This window comes from Pseudopipra pipra, chromosome 9 (genome assembly GCF_036250125.1).
Source record: "Pseudopipra pipra isolate bDixPip1 chromosome 9, bDixPip1.hap1, whole genome shotgun sequence".
NCBI lineage: Eukaryota > Metazoa > Chordata > Aves > Passeriformes > Pipridae > Pseudopipra > Pseudopipra pipra.
In genome coordinates this window covers 2454204-2470613 of record NC_087557.1, presented here as the reverse complement: position 1 = coordinate 2470613, position 16410 = coordinate 2454204, and the positions used below count along the sequence as shown (strand labels likewise).

Sequence of the window (16410 nt, the reverse complement as noted above, 5' to 3'; positions counted from 1 at the left end):
TTATTACTGTTTGCCAGCGCTTCAGACAGATACCAGCCAGGCTGTGAGCTCTGAGGAGAAAATGAGAATGCCTTTTGTGTGATGATCATGGAATTAATTGGTCCTGGAAACTCTGGGTTGCTGCCAAGAATGGTTATTTATGTGGTAAGGAAGGAAAGGAAAAGGGTGGAGCTTTGGAAATCCGGGAATACCCCTTGTTGTTGGAGCATAGGAAAGAGCTCATGATGTTATTTTGGCTTCTGAGTTTGGTGCAGTCAACATGCAGAATTCTGATTTTTCTTTGTTTCATCAGTATCCAAAATGGGGAAATGGGAGTTAGTGAAATGGAGAGAGTTCTGGAGTAATTTTATTTCATTTTAATTCCAAGTGCACTGCAGGATAAAAGCAGCTGCCCTTGGGAAGGCAAGTCTGCACTGCAGGCCCTGCACTTCGAGCCACACTTCCCAAGGCTGAAAATTCTGCTTCAAATTCAGTCTTATCTCGTACAGGCTGTTTTCTAGGCTGGAAGTTCAGTAGAGCAGGGGACAAGGACAGAGAGGACAGTGGTGGGATGCAGGGCTCTTAAATACTTCCAGGATCACAGAACTGGTGGCAGGAGGGGTGTGTACAGCCGTGGCCTGCCCCAAAACCACTTGAAATTCTTGTGACTGTTTGATAAGATTAGTCTGGTCACTGCTATGTGGAATTGTTAGGGCAAAATTACCACTTTTCACAGTTTGTTTTTTTTTATTTAGTGGTCATGTGGTGTGAGTTTGAGTCAGTCCAGCATGATTGTCAGCTGCTGTGGGTTTTATCTGTCAATACACCTACGGGACAATCCTGCTTTCTTCCCCTTAAAGGGGAGCAGGCTCAGTTATAAAGTTCATTAAGGGCTTTGTTGGAAGGAAACACTATGTCAAATAAGTTGTTAATATTTCAAGCTCAGTCATTCCATGATTTGATTTCTTTTTCCTTTTGTTTTTATTTTTTTTTTACTTCCCCTAAGGATGAGTGTAGATATTAAGGATATTTGTTGGTGAACCTGTGTGTGAGGAAGCAACATGAAAAAATAAGAGTATCTTATTTCTACTTTCAGAAGGTTAACACAGAATCACATTTAGACAAAGAGTTAAATTCTTGATTAGAGTGCCTTATTTTGAGTTAACTTAAAAGGTAAAGTGTACTTTAGGCACTTTTTTTCCAGTATGGGGTGCCTGTCCAGTAAGCTACTAAAACCCGAGTGGAAAACTCCATCTGGAAAAGCTGTAAGTTTCAAGGAAAGTGAAAAGCATTTAAAATCTGTCGAAATTAGTAAAAATGGAGTTTAAGAGTTAGCTAGGTGTTCTTGAAAATAGCTGCAGAATATCTGAATAAAACAAGTCTTTGGTCGAGTGGTAATGTTTCAAATGACTGAGTATGAAGAAGATGTGATATCTCATTTATTGTTCACCCCAGTTGTTTTAGTATTTTTTTCCAGTCTGCCTAATAAAAAAAAATTACCTTGATTTCATTCCATGGTTCACATTTTCAGAATCTCAACAGATAATATTTGCACTGGAGAAAACTTGCAGAGCAGTGGTTTTCTGGGTAAAAATGATTGTTTCCAGTGACATTTCTGAAATAATGACTACAGTTCTGTATGTCTTTATTTGGGGAGTCTCTGTTTTTGTGCTGATCGGAGTTTTAACTTTCCTTTTTACCTTGAGTCTCTAATCCCTCTTGCTAGGGCGTAACGTTATTTTAGGAGATGATGGAGTTTATAATTAATTTATAATCCCATTGAAGGTTAACAGGTAGTGTTTGCAGGAAGTTTTTTCAGCCTGGATGTGTTTCAGTCTGCGTGGAGCTCTCCTGTTTCAGCAAGAACTGTGTATGTAGGTAATGTTTTGTGCTGTATAGCTGTAAGATGATCACCTTAAAAGAGTGGGCCCCTCTGAAGGTGCAGCATTGCCAAGGGTTAGTAAAGATGTTGGAATTACACTAGATCAGTACATGCACAACAGCAACAAATAAGGATGTGCAGGGATATCCCTCCATTCAATCTTTTTACATTTGCTTTTGAAAGACTGTCAGTCTTGTAGGAAGCTACTTGCTCATCATTTACACTTGCAGATTATCAAAGCTCTGATCTGTTGCCTGAAAAATCAAAGTGAGCTGTTAAAAAGTGTAAATCAGACTATAAAATGCCGTATCTGTTTATGGTAAAGGACCAAGGAAATGTTGCTGATGATGAAGCCCTGAGATGCAGGGTTCAGCATCTCTGTTAGACTGCTGGACACGGTGCTGAAGGAGACAAATAGGAGCTGAAGAGCCTTTTTTTGTTGTTTTGATGCACAAAACAATGCCAAGCTGGTGGCATTTATTGATATGACTAACAGTGGTCACCGTGTGCCACTGTCAAAAACTGCAAAGAGCTTCAGGAGCATCTTTTAATGGCAGTAGATAAATTGTTCCTCTGAGCAGAGAGCACAAAAACCCATAAAAACTCCTTTGCCTTTGGGTAGCCTGGTTGTGTCAGTGAAGAGATGGCCTCTTGATTAAATCCAGACTGAGCAGTTTCCTGTTAGCATGAAACTCAGCCCACAAGGTCTTATTCTCCAAGCCTGTTATTGAGCTCGTCTGCCAAGTCCCTTTTCCTTTTAAACTTACAGGCCGAATTGCTAAAATAATACAAATACAAGCAATCCCCAAACTCTCACAATGATTTCTAACAGTTTAGTGTTGTGCTGACAAATTCAGTTTTATATTTTTCAGAGTTTGGGGTTGTTCTTTTTTTGCTTTGGTGATTTTTCTTTTTGGTGGTGGGGGGGGTGTTTCTTTTTAACATTCTCACAACATGATGTCTTGGGGAAGTTGCAGTGTTGCAATTAATGGAAAATTTTGTGCATGTATCAGCCTTGGAAGCAGATTCTGACCTCCTCTTGAGCATAGCCACATCAGTGAACAAGAGGTTTTTTGCATGCACTGAGTAAATATGCTCATAAACCATTATATTGTGAGTGGGGCAATCTTGCTGGATAGAAAATTAAGAGTTAAATGCAGTGGTGCAGACTTTCTTCCCTGTTTGAAAGTGGTTGCATTCTGTAACTAGTTATTTTCAAAAGTACATTTTAATTGTAAGATGAAAAGTCAGCAAGAAAATTGGAATTTTTTTTTTTCCAACCAAGTTTTGGTTAGGGAAAATTTGAATGTAAGAGACATATAGTGGTAACAACATATCCTGTTAGGGTTTCTGTAGTGACAGTAGCCCATGTAATTCCAGATACACTTTTAATTCAAGTATATCATTAATATGTATTTCCAGATCCACCTTTAAATCAGATATATTACACATGATACATCTTTAAAAAAGCCATAAGATCCACGGAACAAAAGTTTGCAAAATTTTTCCCTGTTTAGTCAGTTTTGGTTTTGGTTTTTTTGGGGGTTTTTTTGGGGTTTTTTTGTAGTGGAGACAGCATGTTGTGTTTTAATTCCCAACAAGCTGGGAAATGAGATAGCAGAGCTCTGGAATAATGCTAAAGGTAGAATTTTATAATAGTGTTAAAGATAGGCTTTAAAATAATGTTAAAGACATACATACTGTTTAAAACAAAGGGGGATATCTATTAGAAGCAATTCCAAAGCAGTGGCAGGTAGCAATGTAAATAGGAAGTGGGTTGGATATCTGTTCCTAATTATTTTATTAATAGATTGGTTTTTTCAGTATACCAAGCCAGGACTGGTAGTGACTACAAGTCATTAACATGCTGCCTTCATGCCCTCAGTTGGATATTTTATATTTATAATCCCATTTTTAAGGCTTTTTATCCCACATACTTTACAAAATAGGATTTAAACCAGTCACAAAAATACTTTTCTGAACTGTCCTCTAAATAATGGCAGAATTTAAGGGAATGTTTCTACTTCTTTCAGACTTTAATCAGGCTGTAAGCATTAAAAACAAATGCTGTTTAAAAAACACACCCAACCCCAAACCCTTGATTTGTGGACAAATATTGTGCCAAATGGAAACTGTAGGAGAAAATTGAAATGCTATAATGGAATGTTTGCAAGATGACTTTGACACCCTCTTGCAAAAGTGTCATGAAATGTTTTGCATCCAAATGTGTTCCTGACCTTTGTTTTTGTGTGGCACCCCAAAGCTGGTATTTTCGGCAAGGGAATCACAAGGGCCAGTGCTAAAGTTGTGGTCAGTTTTCATGTTTATTCAGAAGTTCAGTGAAACACTGAATTATCACTTTTTTCCCCTTCAGAAATATTATTCTTTGTGGGATAATGGATTTTCTTTTAGATAATAATATGTGATAGAATCATGAGTTAACTTGATAGTGGTCACACTCTAAAATATTTTGAGGAGCACGTCTGAGAAATATCTTAAAGTTACTTAAAAACTCCATTATTTGATACAGCACTTGATCTTTGGCTTAGAGAACCAAAATTGACAAAATCATTTGGAACTGATGATGGGCAGTTCTGGTGATAAGATGGAATGTAATCCATTGAAAGCTGTGTCAGGCATCTGAGTCCTGTCTGATTTTTGTGCTTTGTTTTTGTTTCCCTTTGTAGGGTGAAGGAGACCAGTTACCTCCAGAGCATACTGTCAGACAATATGAAACATCCAAGATCAGGGCTATAAAAGCTGGAACTTTGGAGAAACTGGTGGAGAACCTTCTCACAGCTTTTGGGGATGCAGATTTTTCCTACATCAGCATCTTCCTCTCAACATACAGGGCCTTTGCTTCTACCAAGGCAGTGCTGGAACTTCTCCTGGACAGGTAAGAGCCAGTATTTAATGGAAACGGAGCCATCATTTGCATGACAGTAGGATGTTATCAGGAATTTTTTCCATTGCTTTTAGTGAACATGGATTTAATAAACTCATGTTATTGAACAAGAATGCTGCAAAATCCAGAACTTCAGCATAAACATCCAGTGTATAAATGCATTGCTGCCTACATCCCAACTCTTATTAAAGTCACCAGGTAGGGAAAGTGTGCCATGTCTGGCTGCTAAAGACCCAAACTGGGCCAACACAGGAAAATTAATACAGCTTTCCCCCCAAAAAAACCTCACAGAATGCTTGGGCTGCAAAGTCATACCTAGCATAGATTCTGAGGTTTTGCTGGATGCTGATGTTTTCAGACCTAACTCTCCTATTTGGGGAGATTTGAAACGGGGTTTGTACAAACACAACAAAGAATTTACCTCCCCCTTCTATAGCTTCACATGAATATGCAGCCCTAAATTTTTGCAGACAGCACAAGAACTGCTAAGTGTTATAAGAATAGCATTTATGGCAAGACTGTTAAATCATGGCTGCTGTGTCTGTGTAAATGCTTGGAACATGCAGCATTGCTTTCTCACCCTAAATTCTAACTGAGACACAGCTGGGTCAGAGGTGGTCTTATTTTGGGAGTGTCGTATTTATTGCATTTTCAAAATCAAATGATGTACAGAAGTGGCTACTTTGGCAGATAGTAATTAGAACATAGAATTAGTGATTAGGACGTAGAAGTGGCATAAGAACTCCTAGGATTTAATTTTGGCTCTCCCACTAGGTAGATAAGGAACAAGGCATGGATAAATTACCTGTGCTTTTCTTTTGTATCTGAAAAGGATAATACTAGTTGCTTTGTAGGAATATTGTGGCTTAATTAGTATGATATTAACAATAATAACTTGACAGTCAGGTATGAAGCCTACTGAGAAAAGAGAAGCCATCCTGGAGTGCAAACTTAGAATTTACTACTCTGAGCTTTACCTCTCAGCCCATCCCAATTCTGACACAGAACGTGGGGAATGCTAAAAATTGATGGTCAATATATAAAAGAATATAAAAATGTTGAGGCTCCAAGGAAGTTGGCCCTGCCCTCCTCCTCTGATGCTGCTTTAAAATGTCAGGAGGGGGCAAGGAGGCCCAGGGGAAAAGTGTCCATGGAACAGAACTTTCTTTTCTGAGCCCAGTGCTGATCTTACTGCCTTTTGTGCTCTGAGCAAGCTACAACATCCCCTTCAGAGGAATGGGGTGCCTGACCTTGTCAACATTATGCCCAGCCTTTTATAATAAATGATAGAATCCACAGGAAATCCTAGGAGGTCACCGCTTCCTTCCCCTCTCACAAATCTTAGGAGTGTAGTGGTTAAGAATCCATGGATGTTTCTCTTGGCTTTTTGAATATAATGGATAATCTAGAATTTTATGGCTTGGGACAAAATATAGATTAAACTTATATAAAGTTGGAATGATTTACATGCAGCTGAGATATATGGACCAGTGAAGAAAAGCAGATGTTACAAAGAAAAATTATAAAAAAAGATGGATGGTAATTGATTTTAAGCAGCTTGGTTTTCATCTCTACCTTGGTTCAGGATAAGTAGCAAAGAGTCTGTATTTTTCCAAGTTTCTTTTTAATGATACTTATTAGTAATCACAGCACAGAGACTAAAGTGGGTGTCAAAGTGTCAAATAATCTGTTTTTTATAAGTACTTACATTTTGTTTTGTGTTCCAGTGAAGTAATGAAAAGGGCAATCTCTTAAAAAAAAAAAAGTACAATTTTGCCATTTGTTATCCGTTTCTGATGTATGAATTAGACATACAGAAATCCAGATTAAGCAGAGTCCTGGAACTGTTAAAAAAGTGTCCTGGGAAATCTGGATATGCTGTACCCTAAGTGCGTGGGGATATTTGCTGGTCATTCAATGCTGTCTGCAGAGTATCCTGTCTAAGCAGTGCAATATTCACTGAATTTGTCCAAAAGCAGGTGGAGTGCTCTTCCCTGTGTGTCAGAGGCAAATAAAAAAAGCAGATGCTGTACTGAAGAGAAACTTGAGTTTTAGAAACCTATTATTATTATCACTCCAGGACTTCACATTAGGCTTTTGCTTTTGATTAAATTTCAGACCGGAGCCCTGTTAAATTTTTTTGGCCAGATTCAGTCTATAAAGGTTTTCTTTTAACCACAGATTAGAAGTCACTGAGCAATATTTTGAGCATTAGCTGGTATGTTGAGAAGTGAGGGGGATGACTTGTGTTTTCAAAGCTATTTAAGAGTAATTGGACATCCGAATCCCTTTAGTATTCATGGAAGTTTGGCAACTGAGTGCAACAGACAGCTTTGAAAACTTGCCAAGCTTTTAACACTGTATGTGCTGATATTTTTTAGTTCTTTGATACAAGTGGCTAGAGAGAGTTAAAAGAAAAAGATCTTGTTTGTATTTTTATGTGAAAGCACTCGATGCAAGTTTCTGGATGGAAGGAGAAGAGAGCGACTCCTCTGGCCCTGGGGTGTGGGGGTGCTTTGGTATCCCCAGTGGGATATTCCAGAGTGGTATTCTCACAAGTGTGATGGAAGCCAAAGATGTTTAGCTAGCTGTCCAGATGAGGGTAGAAGCAGGCCAGATTCCTCTCTTACATATTTTATTTTTCCCTGATAATCATGTTCCTTAAAAGCAGGGCTGTGCTGTGCTTGGCTCGGGCACAGATAAAGTAGCAACCAGTCCCTATCTGGAGGAGTGTGCAGAGGAGGGAACTATGGGAGAGCTGGAGCTGGGTAATGACAGCAAAGAACAAGTTAGTTTTATGTTTTCTGTTCATTCCTTTTGCTGGAGGATGGTCTGCTAGAGGGTCAATAGAGAGGACAAGGAAGGCAGAGGGGGAGATGTTGAAGGGATGTGTCCCGTGGTAGCAGAGCCCCATGTTTTAGGACAGCAGCTTTATATGGTGTTTGGCTCACTGCTGGCCCTATAGCATCTATTATTCCCTCTCTTTCCCCTCTATACCAAGTGGTTTGCCTACTCAGCTGGAGAAGTGACTTCATTCCCATGATTCCTTATGTGTAGGATTCAAACCACCTTATTCTTGCTGAGAGTCTGGGCTTCCAAATTGCTTGCTTCAATGCTCACAAACTTATTTAGGGCTTTGTTTGGGGCTGTTGCAGAGAACCACCTTTCCTTTATTAGTTCTGATTTATTCAGAGTATTTTCCTCCCTCTTCTTAACAGAGACTCAGGGGTGCATTTTCCACTCTTTTTCAGTATTTAAACGTTCAGTCCTACCCATCACATTCTAGTCTCATTTGCTTAGTCAGTCCCTTTTGAGTGGAGTCTGTAACTTTCCAAATGCCAAGCAAGGCTGAAAAGTTCTGTGGGCTACAGGATCCTTTTGTTTCTTGTGTCTCTTTTTGTATGCAAAGCATTCATACAAGGCTGGGCAGTGAATGGCTCTTTGTGCAGGAGCTGGTGAGAACAGAGCCCTGGAAGGCTGCAGAAAGGCTGTTCTTTACATCAGCTGTCTCATTAACTCCTCCTAACCCATATTTAATGACTGTTGTTCAGGTAGAGATGAGAGATGGACAGAGGTTTACATCTGGCAACATAACAAAGTGTTATATTCTTCTCCAGTTCTGCATAGAAAACTGCCTGCTCTTTATTTCTGTCTTATGGATTTATCTTATAAAAATCAGCATGTGTCTCTAATGGGATTTGAACATAAGTACCTAATGTTCTGCAAAGACCTATTTAATATTTCTTGCAATAGTAGGACAATGACGTTGGGAATCATCTCAATAAATTTTGCTCAAAGAGTTCATGGCAAATTTTGAAAACTGAATATAAAAATTGAATTTTTAATCAAAAAATTTCTCCCACCTGGGGGAAGAGTGTCTTTTGTCTACTGGCTGAGATGTATTTTAGGCATCTTACAGAGTGGATGGCAGTGGAGAGTGAAATCCTCTCCCTTTAGCAACAGATCTGGGATTCTTACACATGAAGCCTTAAAACGATACTTTAGAGGAGCTTAACACTACCACTACTATCATTTTTTTGACACATTTTTTTAATAGTTTGTGACAGCTCTGACACAACAACCCACTGTGTTTCTCTATCTGACACTAGGTTGTTGTGTCACAAACATTTAAGAATGCTCTAGTTCTAGCCCTTCAGCCTAATTTCAGGTGTATGAACCTGACTGTATAAAATCACCTTGTCTTATTCTGAACAGTGAGCAATCGTCTGCCTTCATTAAAGCTGCCTGTAAGGAGCCATGGAATTCTTTCTGGATAATTATGGAGCTGTATATCTGAAACAATGGGCACTCCCATTGAAAATGAAGTGCATAATGCTGCCTGCAAGGTACAGCCTTGTAGGTAGGAGATTTTCCTTTGCTGCTGTTGGAGTTGTTCCCATGGTTTCCTCTTTCCCAGTGGTGGTTTCACAGCGTTGTCATGGGCCATTCCCACCCGTGACAAATGTGTGGGAGTTTTGGCACAAAGTGAGCATTTGCCCCCTAGAAAACTTGGTGTGGGATAACACTCCAAAGGAATGTCAGGTGCTAGAGAAACAGAAGCTGAATTGGAGAAAGGGGTTGTGTTACAGTTTCCTTGCACACTGCAGTATTGCTCTGGGAAAGGATGGAGTGGAAGCAGGCAGAGGGTTGTGGAGCTGTTTTGGTTGATCCCTCCTGTGTGCAGGCTGCTTCATATAAATTAATAAATTACCTTGGAAGATCCTGGCTGCTTCTTTGGGATTTTTTTCCCCTCCTAGATGAAATAATCTTCAAGCTCCTTAATTTTGCTCACCTGTTAGATTCCATATTTGTAGTTTGAGCTAGAAGCACTTGGTAGTTGTGTATGATAATTGTATATGAGTGATGCTATTTGGGATATTGCTTTTATTTGGTAGAGTTTCTTCTAAACACCCCTCTGCTTTTTCAGGTTTGGAAACCTGGAAACCTCGAGCCATGGAGAAGTGGCAAACCTGAATTCCTTTGAATCCGAGGTCGCACTCAGGGCGTAAGTATGGATTTGCACTGCAGAGCAAGGCCAAGGCAGGATTTTGGTACTAGAGGAGGATGTGGGCAGCAGAGCTGTTGTTTCCATTGAAAATTCACAGCACTGTTTGCATGCTTAAACAAGCTTGTGGAAAGGCCAAATAACAGTTGGCTTGTAACATATACAATAATATAATCCAGGGATCTTTTGCAGGGAAATTGTCTCGGAATTAAACATGAGATGAACACATCTGGGCCAACATTTTGTTGATTAAACAAACGAGGAGTGTTTGTTTCCTCTGCCTTATCTATGGCAGTAAATGGTTATTGCCTATGACTGATTTTATTGTGCATTACAGCAGTGCCTGCACACCAAAGTTGAGGGTGTTCCAGACAACGTGTGTATGCATGTATCTTTTCCATTAGTGCCCCTGTGATTTACACTGCTGCTTTTAGAGTGAAATTTAAATTCTGAGGTCATCCTAATTTGCAAGAGAAATAGCAAAGCTGTTTTGAACTGCAGTTTAAATGAGAAAAAGGTGGTTTGGCTATCCTCCTAGCATTTTATCTTTAGACATTGGGTGTAAAATGTGCCTTAGGTCATCAGCATTTATACTCTGACGTCTGTGGTTTGCACGCACTGTGGCATGTGTCATTATATTTGATTACAGTGTGAAGATGCTTGATTTTTGTCAGTGTTACTGGTTTTCTGTTCCCCTTGCCCCATGAGACTCGGACATAGGAGCTCGACTTACCAATTCTTTCCTGGCTGCTGTAATATTTTCCTCCTAATTTACCATGAGAACTCATCAAAGAACAGCTGGTAGTTAAAATTTGGTCACAAGCACCAAGAAAGCAGCATTATGGAGTGAGTAGAGGCAATAATATACAGCCAGTGGTTCCCTTCCATCCAAACTGAGCTCTAGGGTCTCTTCCAATGTTGGGCAAACTATTTGAACCTCGCCCTATCTCAGTCATAAAACATGAGCTAAAGCAGTACCCTCTTGCAAAATACTTTAGGGATTTATATTGGGGATGTGGAAGATCATTTCACTGGTATAAATCATGTTGGGATGGATCCCCCAACTGCCTTTTTATGGACCCAGAGCAGTCCATGAAGTGGAGAGAGAAAAGGGGTGAAAATAATGTTGACGCTACTTTTGTCACCAAGGCTTTGGGCAAACTGCATCAAGTTTTTGTTATGCCTGGAGTTGAGCATGCAAGGGCAATAACATTTAGGAGAAGCATGTTTGTTTTGGTTTGGTTTTAACTGGAGTTGTTTTCCTACTGACATACACAAAGTTTACCAACCCTGTCAAGTTGCTTCCTGCTGCATCAATGGTTTCCTCCCTCTTGGCATGGGATCATCATGTAACCCCTTTGCTCAGCCGGGGACTGACAAACAGATGGAGCCTGTGTCCTGTCCCTGTGGTAGCTCAACTTCTGATGAGTTTTTCTGACAGAATTTTCATTAGTATATTCAGCACAGCTGATTTTACTCCTTTGGCCTTCATAAGATACCTTTTATGTGTGAGTTTGATACCTTTACCTAACTACATGTCTGTAGAAAGCTCAACAATGAAGTTGTCAACAAAGAAATTTGTCAGGTGTACGTGTTTTAGCAGATCCCATATAAATGTGACTTCACTTTCCTTCTTTAAAAGTTTCCATGGCTCTCAGCTGCTCTGGCTACTTGTCTCTTAGGTATGATAAATGGTATCTGGAAAAGTGGTTGGCTTTGTAGTCCTGTTGTGAAACATGTAGTTCTAGTAGGTCAGGTTTTCTCTTGTCTGGGATAATTCCAATGTAATTGCATTTACCCTCTTTTCTCATAGAACAGAAACATGATATAATTGTGTTCTTGGTTTTATATGACTTGGAGAAATAAGAGGAAGAAGCATTAGAGCCATGTTATTTCTTGCCATTAACTCTGTATTTCTCAGAGGAAAAATATCTCATGGGGAAGCCTGTGGTCTGTGGCTAGAGACCTTCTGGATTTGTCAGACTCCTGTTGTGACAGTTTAGAGGCTTTAAAAATCCAGTTAGGGCATTAGAAATGGGGATGCAATTTAAAGCATTTCCAGTGGTTTGACATAAAAAACTGCAGCAGAAGTTAAAAGCAACTGCAGATGAATGTATGGCTGTTTAAATACCTCATGGAGCTTTAAAGAAAGGGTGAAGTTTTGCAAAATCTTAGGGGTACGTGTGGGAAGAACTGTGAGCTCACAGCTTACCGATTTCTACACTGAAGTTCTCTGTGCTTTTGCACTTGTAGTATAGAGCTGTGATGTATTTTGAGGAGAATGTCTGATGTGTGTAAATTATCTGATTTTTTTCTTTTTTAAATTATGTCAGTATTCTACCCAATGTTTATATAGTGCAGAACCTTCAGGTCTGCACTAGGCCTTGAGCACACTTGTGGCACAGCCTTGCTTGAGAGGCTTTTGGGAGCTATAAACCTGCCCTTGTGTTTCCAAATTCTGGGGCTGAGCCAGCACACACTTTTCACACTTGCTGCAGTGACATATAGTTGTTACTGACCCAAGATCACTTCAGCTATGTTCAGAAACATGCCTTCTAAGGATCCCTTGTGCCAAGGGGATTTTCTCCTGTTCACTTAAACATCATTCCTATCATTTTTGGGCTGCTGGAATGGTCAAAAAATTGTATTTTTCATCAGGGATCTGTTAGATCCCTGTTAGATCTAAATTTCATCTAATATATAGTTTAAACAAAGGTGCTGTAACTTTCAAAATGCCTTGGATTTTACAGTTATGAGTTATGAACACCGTCAAAAGTTTTGTAAGCTTGAAACAACCTGCCTTTTTTTTCCTGTCAGGACCCACCTTACCTTTTCACATTCACTAGCTTGCTTTCCACATTTCACGTTATTTTCAGTCAGTCAGAAGGTTCATGGTCACAAGTAACAGAAGAATTAAGTCCAGCAAAGGTCATATATTCCAGTCAAATGTCTGAATGAGATGGACTTCAGCCTGTATTTCAGAAATACGTCTCTCTTAGTTGTCTGATAAGAGTTGTAAGGAGTAACTTACTTGACCCTCTACCTCCTATAAGCAATTTTTTTTGCTCTTCCTTGCATCGTATAAACAAGATTGCCTGGTGCTCTGTCTGAGTTCTGCATGTTTTTGTGTCAAGGTGTGACAGAGTTCCCTCCTCATCTTGGGTTGTTGTTGTCTTTGGAGTTCTCTGTTCACTGCATGTTTTTTAGCGTAGGACTTCTGTTGACTTTAAAAAAGAAGAGACTAGAAATAACACCACAATATGTGACAATTCAGAATACAACCATATATACATTAAACACAAACAAAAATTATCAGTATGACAAGTAGCATTAAGAATTAGAGAGAGGCCCATAGAATTTGTACTATAATTCAGCTATTGTTTTGGGTTTTTTTTTTTAAATGAGGTTATACAGTTCAAATGTGTTATTTGGTACACAGTATCTGACAAAAAGCAAATGAGGAAAGAAATTAGAGCAAAAAGTAGTTCTTTCTCTTGGTCATATCTAATGTAAAGACTCTTTGCACCTTACTAGCCAGGAGTCATGGGAAGCTTGAATGAGACAGTCACTTCCTGGAGATCTTAAGCACCTTTACGGGTTCTGGGAAGGGGATCAGCAAGCCAAACAACTAGTGCTGTTTGGGACCTTCAGTCCTCCCAAAATGCTTGTGTATTGCCCACAGGATAGTTACAAACAATGCTTCTGGTGATAGGACCTGATCACCCTGATCTCTCTTCAGAGCAGGAGAGTTCCTCAATGAGCTTTTAACTCGCTGTTAAAAGGTTGGGGTTTGTATGCAGGATGATCTGTGCCCTATTTCCTTCCCCTAGCGAAAGATGGCGTTAATTTTGATCTCCAGGCAACCAATCCATTGCTGGCAGACAACTACACCCAAACCCACAGGCTCAGTGAATTTAAAGAGGTGATTTATTAAACATGCAGACACTGCTTTCCCAGAAGGTGGGCACTGAGGACCTGGCTGAGGACAGAGAAAGAACCATAAAGCCCTCAAAGTCTAAAATATCATGCATATCTGCTTGTACCTCTTGGAAGTCATGGCTTCCCTGGATGCTGAGGTGCCTCTGAGTAAGGTGAGGGTCCCCAGCCGTGCTGAGCACATGGCACTGAGGTGACTTGCTGTGCCTGGAGAGCTGAGGCAGCACATCACGCTGCATCCACGAAAGGTGCTGAGTTTGCTACCGTAAGGTTTAAAGATTTCTGTCGGTGTTGTTCCCAGAAGTGATTCATTCCTGCCCAGACACACAGAGAAAAGGCCGGGCTGGCGGTCCAGGCTGGCCTGCAATGTTTGCATTCGGGGAAGCTGAGGTCAGCGTTACCTGAATTGAGTTACTTGAAGACCTTGCTCAAAAAAACAGTAGTAGCAACCTGAGATTACCCACAGGAAGGGTTTTTCAAGGGGCAGACAATGTTGCCGTGTTGGTTTGTGGACTTGGACCATGATTTTTTTGTTTGTTTGCTTTCCAGAGGTCTAACATTAGCACTGCCATGGCTGAGTCCTGAGGCTTTTGAATCTCTGAGTCACAGCAAAAGTCCTTTCAAGCCTCCTCTTGGACTATGAGGTTGTGGTTTCCTTCTGCTACTGGCTTTGGTTTGCTGGTTTGGAGTGCATTGGTGGTTCTCTCCCTCAGATGAATGACAGGCCACAGAAATGAAGCAGAATACTTGGGGCTTCTTTGCTTGTCTTGAATGTCAGCTCATAGTTGCATCTTCTTTATTATCAAAGTGTGGGATTTATTTGTTATTAAAACTTGGAATGTGGCACAATGAAAACCATAGACAAAGCAACTCAAAGCTAAACTGAATTCTCCTTGTTTCATACCATAGCAACTGGGGGAAACAGTTCAAATAGAGAAAATTAGGGAATTAATCACTTAACCACATGGCATGTCTTGCATGTTTACCTCTCCTCTTTTGCACTAAAATAGTAAATACCAAAACCTTCAGTGCAATACCACAGCATTTGGAGTTTCTCATAGTGACAAACAAACATTCTCCCATGGCTTTTTTTGCATTTAGACCTTCCTGACCAAAAACTTGTCTTTTAATTCCTCCTGAACCAAACAGTCCCACTGGAAAACAATGTGCATAGTTACAGCACTGTAGAAATAAAACCGGTCCTGAAACATTGTATTCCAGGACAACAGACACCAAAGGAATGTGAGACAAATGGAAGAAAATTAGTTGGAAGCTTCTGATGCCTGGGAAATCCATGGTGGGGAGCAGTTAAGATGCATTTGGGAGAGCAACAATCAGCATTCATTCCAGTAAAGCCAATTAAGCTAAAACAACAGCAGAAACCAATGTGGTTACATGAGAAGCAGAGTCAAACTTGGGGCAGGGTAAGCAGTGGAGGAGTGGGAGAGTTATGAAAACAACCAGAACCAAGCAGACAAGAATAATTAGAAAGAAAAATAGTGATTGGCATCTCAATTAAAACAAAGAACAGCTAGCAGAGCTCTTCCTTTAGTGGCTTTTGTGTCCCAGCAGAAGCCTCCTATATGTTATTCAATGAGTTTTTCCCAAATCAGAAGGAGCAGACATTTGCTGGAAGTCATCAGGACAGTATTTATAAACAGGCTGGGTGTGAGAAGCCACCCTTGCAGCAACCTTTGCTTGCGGTTTACATCCGTTTTACCCCTGATTTTATCCCTGGTTTAACAAGGAAAACTGAGAAAAGGCAGCTGTCTTAATTTAGTCTGTGTGAGCAAGCATTATTGCATGGACAGTGGAAGACAGGGAGTAGCCCTCTATAAAGAGGTTGATGCCTTAAGTATGCATTTGGCAAATTACAGATAATTTTATGCACATTGCTGTATAATTTCATAAGAAATCAATCATTTATTTTTCTTTTGCAACTGAGGTTCTCCTTAATTGTTGAGATTCCCTTCTACCCGTTCTTTAGAAGTAATTGTGGCGGGAAGAAAATGCTGCTTTTGCCTTTTTTGTCAGGAAGAAATGATCTCTAATTCCTATCAGATCTCTTCAGGACTGTTATAGCTGTTTTCACTTTTGAGACAAGAGCATGCAGAATTCCCATGTGGCCATGGGGTGGGAAGGTCTCATTTTCTACCTTCTCTGTGCCCTCTAAGCTAACAGAGCTGTCAGACTTGGAGCTGCCCCATCACCCAGCTTTTGTGGTAGCTCCTGGGCAAAGGGGAGTGGGTGAGTAGTTTTTGTTCCCAGTTTGTGAATGACAGACTCAGATACACTTCTTCCACCTAACACTAGGTAGGTTTTGGAGACTGGAACCTTCAGAGATGGGCTTCAAGCAAAGCACATGTGGAATTCAGAAGGTTTTTTGATAAGTGTGAAACTTGGAAGCATTGCTGAGCAGAACCTGGAGCCTGTGGTTGGCAGGACAGGAGTTAAACATTGAGGGTTTTTTTTTTTCTTATAGGCAAGAAAGGAAAAATTTATAGCTTATAATCAACCCATGAAAAATGTAGTCTGTGATGTTTCTTTCCTGTCTGAGCTCTTGGAAGGCTCCCGTTCCTATCTGGGGCTGTCGAGTACACGGAGTTTCTTCACAAGGGCAGTAAATGTAAAGCTACTGCAAGATATGGGCAAGTCTCCAACCCGTTGTTGGAAAGCTGCATTCCCTGACACACCAGTGAAGCA

At 40.2% G+C, this 16410-nt stretch overlaps 1 protein-coding gene across 3 annotated transcripts in view; it reads left to right on the top strand.

The window, feature by feature from the left end:
- RGL1 (ral guanine nucleotide dissociation stimulator like 1) overlaps positions 1 to 16410 on the top strand; it is a 53827-nt gene that overhangs the window by 15244 nt on the left and 22173 nt on the right. For all 3 annotated transcript variants that reach the window (XM_064664077.1, XM_064664075.1, XM_064664076.1), the window contains 2 exons: positions 4549 to 4757; positions 9694 to 9771. In XM_064664077.1, coding sequence (XP_064520147.1) covers positions 4549 to 4757; positions 9694 to 9771 — 287 coding nt within the window. The remainder of the gene's footprint in view (positions 1 to 4548; positions 4758 to 9693; positions 9772 to 16410) is intronic.